The sequence below is a fragment of the Triticum urartu genome, chromosome 3 (genome assembly GCF_003073215.2).
Source record: "Triticum urartu cultivar G1812 chromosome 3, Tu2.1, whole genome shotgun sequence".
Taxonomy (NCBI): Eukaryota; Viridiplantae; Streptophyta; class Magnoliopsida; order Poales; family Poaceae; genus Triticum; species Triticum urartu.
The window spans coordinates 635,822,014-635,827,160 of record NC_053024.1 but is presented as its reverse complement, the minus strand read 5'-3'; the positions used below and the strand labels follow the sequence as shown (position 1 = coordinate 635,827,160).

At 51.5% G+C, this 5,147-nt stretch overlaps 1 protein-coding gene across 1 annotated transcript; it reads right to left on the bottom strand.

The window, feature by feature from the left end:
* Window positions 1-1,507: 1,507 nt before the first annotated feature.
* Window positions 1,508-4,164, bottom strand: LOC125545526. The gene is made up of 7 exons (XM_048709505.1): window positions 3,684-4,164; window positions 2,893-2,964; window positions 2,523-2,590; window positions 2,258-2,405; window positions 2,092-2,175; window positions 1,915-2,001; window positions 1,508-1,769 (listed from the first exon to the last, which is right to left on the bottom strand). The coding sequence occupies exons 1-7, from the start codon at window positions 3,834-3,836 to the stop codon at window positions 1,764-1,766; spliced, it is 618 nt and encodes a 205-aa protein (XP_048565462.1). The 5' UTR covers window positions 3,837-4,164; the 3' UTR covers window positions 1,508-1,763.
* Between the last annotated feature and the right edge of the window lie 983 nt (window positions 4,165-5,147).

Genomic DNA, 5,147 nt, shown 5'->3' with positions numbered 1-5,147 from the left:
TGCTACGGCCATGAGACTTCGGCCGTGTATATGTTTGCATGTTCACTTGTTGTTGATCATGTGGTGTAGGCATTTCAATCTTTGGAGGCATTCAAGGCCCGGCACAATGACAAGCCATTCACTCTTACGCATTGTTGGACGCTCATCAACAATTGCCCTAAGTTCAAGGACCAATACCGTGAACTACAAAGGAAGAGAGGACTGAAGACGGCCAAGTTCGCCGGAGGTGGAGATGGCGAGGCGTTGAAGAGGCCGAGGGGCAAGACCAACTCCAAGGTTGATGACATACGTGATGCCTCATCCATGGCATTGCATGACACTTTGCATGGCATGATGTCTCAAAAGGATGTGAGGGACGAGAAGAAGCGGCAAAGCAAGGACGAGCAAATGAAGCAATACCTAGACCTTCAAAGAAAAAAGCTTGAGATGGAGGAGGCGGCCAAGAAAAGGAAGATAGACATGGAGGAGGCGGCCCGGCAAAGGCAGCTCGACATGGAAGAGGCCGCCCGGCAAAGGCAGCTCGACATCGAGGCCGACAACGTCAAGGCCAGGCAGAGGCAGCTCGACATCGAGGCCACCAATGCCGCCACCAAAGCGAAGGAGGTGGCCCTTGCGATCATGAGCGTGGACTTGTTGAAGATGAGCGACAAGACGAGGGCCTGGTTCGAGGCCAAGCAGAAGGAGATGCTCGACACCGAAGGCCTGAACTAGGTCGTCCGATCGGCGTGGCCGTTCTTTTTGGGGGCTGGCATGGGTGCCGCCCGCCCGCTGGGCCTCTGGCAGTGTGCCGACGAAAAAACATTTATTTTGGAGGCCGGCTGTGTTGCCAGCGAGGACAACTATTCATTTTGAAGGCTGGCTGTGTTGCCGGCCGCTGGCGGATGCCGGCGATGGTCGTGTAGGCCGCTGACTTTGTTGCCGGCGTGATGAACTGGGGTCGTGAACTGGGGCTTGGCATTTGAAACGTCGCTTTTTTTTTAAAATAGACGCGGACAGGATGAGGCAAAAAGATGCGGCCGCACGCTGGACGCACGGCCACCGCATTTTAGGACAGGCTCGAACACGGGCCCAAATTCCTATCCAAACGGACAGAATCCGGATAAAACGGACGTCCGTTTGAAGTTGCGCGATGGAGTTGGCCTTAGAGCACGTATAATAAGGCGGCGTAGGTTCGACCCACCACCTGCGTCCAGACCAAGATCCAAGGTAGGTGTAGATTCGATCTAAGAGGGTGGGAGCCGGGGAGGGGAGGAGGGAGGCGGCTGGTTTTGACCCTGTGCCCGCGCCGGGACGTCGCCAGCAATTCCGCGAGGCGAGCCGCGGCAGCCGACCAAACACGGCGGCCATCGATCTGGGCGGCAGGGGCGAGCCCCGAGCCATCGCCACCAGCACGGCTGCGTCCCCCGAGGCATGAATGCGGGGGGCCGCGAATTTCAACTCGCATCGACCCACCCATCCATCCACCCCAATGGCGACCGATTATATACTCCTATTTAACAAGCGAAAATGTCATCAACTTCAACTTGCATCTGTAGCTGTAAACCGACTCTCATATGTACAGTTGAGCTCGACGGGTGCCGTTGCGGCTACTCCGTCCACCACACCACAATCCATCTACTTTTCGCCTACATTTTTTCATGACACCATGATTCGCTGGGGCCAAAGGGAGGAAGAAGAAGCAAGCTTCGCCGCCTTTCTCTTCTCAAGCCGGGGTCCGGTTTGCGCGACAGAGTACGGTTCCGGGTTCAGGTTCAGGCACGCCCCTAAACCTGCAGAGAGAGTGCATGAGCGCTCCGCTGAAAATAGATTGCAAGCAATGGATGATGCAACTCAACAAACAGAGAGAATGACGGAAGGATGGCGGTAGAACAGTTTCAGTGTGGCTCCGGGTTCGGGTGGGAAGCCGGGCAATACCTGTCTTCGCCTCCGGTGTTGAAAAGCATAGCAGAAGCGCGCTATGACGTAACACGGAAGAAAGAATCCCACGAACTGAAGAATTGCCTGAAATGAAGGAAAATGTTCAGTTAGTTTGATGTGAAAACATAATGCCGAGATCACATAGAGGTGAATGCCGAGATCATTTGGACTCACGCTGAACAGAACCGTCGCATCTTGCAGCATGCTAACATCTCGCACGATCACGGTTACATGGCGCACGAGCAGAAGCACCATCAACTGCAGCAAAAATCAACATCGTCATCCACCCTTCAGAACAAATAAAGATATGTTTACTGAGAAAAAGAGTTTTGTAACATACAATTAGGGCAATAGACCGGCAGCATGTGGCGCCGCTCGAATTTGAGGTCATGCAGTCATCGAATTCAGCGTTCAGCAGCTGCTGCTCGGCAATAGCGATCGCCAGGAAATGGGAATCATGGGGATCGATTCGCCCAACCCAGCTTTGCCTGGTTACAAACAAACGGCCATTACTTCAGAACATGTAGGCCATCATTCTTCAGTTGACAGAACATAAATGATCTCCACAATTTCACCAAACTATGAAACATGGTGTCGGTAAGTACCTAAGATCCATGCCCATTTCATCTGAACAGCACTTTGTTGGAGGGAGAATATAGTTCGGAGAGTAAACCTGTAGCACAAAACGAACATAAGCCGACTCTGAAAGACTCTGCTGACAAATACTACAGAACATGGTGAAAATCAGCAACATTTCATTTTTCCTCTGCCATGCAGTTGGCCTGAATTGGACTGCTCATAATTCATAAACTGAACTACAACAGGCACCAAGGCTCTTTAACATTTCAAAATAATAACTAAGTGGCATGCCATCACCTAGAACTGTAGAAACGAAATGCAGTATTAGCATAGTACATTACTCTACAGGGGTAGTCTTTCTCCGTTTCTCGTAACGGGAAAGCCAGAAATACCCACCTGGTTGCAGATTTCACATGTGATGTTCCCCTTCTTGTCGCACCACCTCTGTATGCACTTCCTGTGCGCGAACTGCATCCAACCAAACGCCGGTTGACCAGCACCACACGGTTAGCATTTTTGGTTGTTCATATCAGAAGATAAATCTCAGGTAACATGTCACTTTGTTCAGGAGATAATCCCAGGTCACATGTAAAACGACTGGAAGGAAAAACAGACAATTATCTGACCAACTGGAGAGATGAGGCAATAATTTTCATGGATAAACATGGACCGGTCGCTGCTAGTTCGACTGTTTGAACAATCCGAGATCGCACTGTTCTGGTCTGGACTCTGTAATAACAGAGTGTGTTTCGTTGCGCGTTATGAACAATCATTTGGCAATCTGAACAGAGCTTTCGCTGCTCCTAATCACGCTAAGCTCCAGTCTAGAGAAAGATTTCAACAACAGAAAATACACCAAAAATACCATGATAGCATTACCAAGCATCAGGGCAAATTTCAGCAAAAAGAACAAAAAAGAAAGGAAACAGAGGACTGCAAGTGCAGAGCACAGACGACTGGTGCCTCACGAAAGATATCAGAGGACGGATGGAACCAAGAATCTAAGATAAAACATCTAGAAATCTGCCCATCACTTTGAAGAACATAACAAATAAACATCAGCTTTCCACTTGGCCTCCACAGGCCGCTACACTTGCGCAGCGCAGCTCCAAAACAAGCAGGAAAAGAAGCGTCCTCCCAGAGAGATTGGGGAGGAAAGAAGGAAAGAGAGAGGCTGAGAGGGTCACCTTGAGCGTGCCAGTGCAGGCGCAGGGGGAGTCCATGGCGGCCTCATCCCCCTCCTCCTGGCATATCCGGCACTCTATCGCCCCCTTGCCGTCCACCCCGACCACCACCTCCACCTGCCCTTCGCCGCCGGCGACCTTCTCCACGCGCGCCATCCCTCTCTCTCTTCCCCTCCCTCTCTCCCTCGCACGCTGAGCAGCTCGCTCGCGTCCCTGGAGCAGAGCAGAGCAGGGCAGAGCAGGTGAGGAATGAGCCAAAAGGCGGGGCCTTTTTCTAAGCTCCGTCCCAGGACAACAACTCCAAGGAACAAGAGAGAGAGAGGGAGAAGAATACCAAGCGAGGAGTATACTACTCCTACTTCCCTCTCTCCTAGGCTGCTAGCGTAGGAGTATTCTAGCGCTCATATTTTTGTGGGGATTTCACTCCTACTGCCTGCTTTAGGTTGCGGCTCGTTGGCTTGTGGCGTCGAATGATGAGCGAGTGATTGGGTTCGTGGTCGTGGGGTTAGTGGACACCGGGTAACTCCCACTGGGGCGGGGCGGCTAGTGGGAGATGAGATGAGGCGATATTGACGCTCGTGCGTCCGTCTTTCCGTTACCCTGACCGCTCTGTTGCCCCCTCTTTCACCCACATTTTGTCGCTCGACGTGTTATTCTGGAGTTTATGCGTCTAGGACGTATCGACCATGAAAATGGCATATTTGATCCATTTTTCACGCTTTCTACTCATTGGCTGCCTGAATTTTTATATCGGGTCATGTCGACTCCTCGGAGGATTGAGGCAATGCACGAGGTCGAAGACGAAGGAGAGCTCGAGGGTTGATAGTGCGGGTCGGAGAGCCTTTTCGTATTTAATTGCTGGTCGGATTAGATGGAGCCCTCGCCGGAGGCAGGGACGGCGTAACGAGCAACAATGGGGCATGTCGTCGTAACCAGAGGAGAGGAAGGGAGGCAAGCCTGAGGCGAACGGCTGGAGGAAGACATGATCGGCTAGGGGAGAGAAAGCGTGCGTTTCGGTTTGAGGAGAATAACGGTTGGAGGAAGAAGAAGATGATCCAACCATTCGATTTTTATCTAACGGCTTGGAGCGGTCTCTTGCAAATCGACTGAGTCGAATCATTTTTTAGGTAACCGTCAAATAGGCGGCCCTTTTATCTATTTTTTCTGTGGAGTGTTGTAGGAAGAGGTAGCTTTTAAATTCTTAACCATCCTAACTAGGTTAGAAGAAGTAGGTTCTAAATCGGGCAATCGATCCCATGGAATAGAGAGGTGGCACATGAGGCCTAAGACGAAGGCGGGCTCGACGAACAATGCGGGTGGGGGAGCCTTCTGTGTTTAAATCCTGGATGGCTTAGATGGAGCCATCATCGGAGGCGGGGACGCCATAAGGAGAATCAATGGGGCATGTCGTCGCAACCGGAGGAGAGGAAGGAAGGTTATCCTGAGGCGAGTAGCTGGAGGAAGACA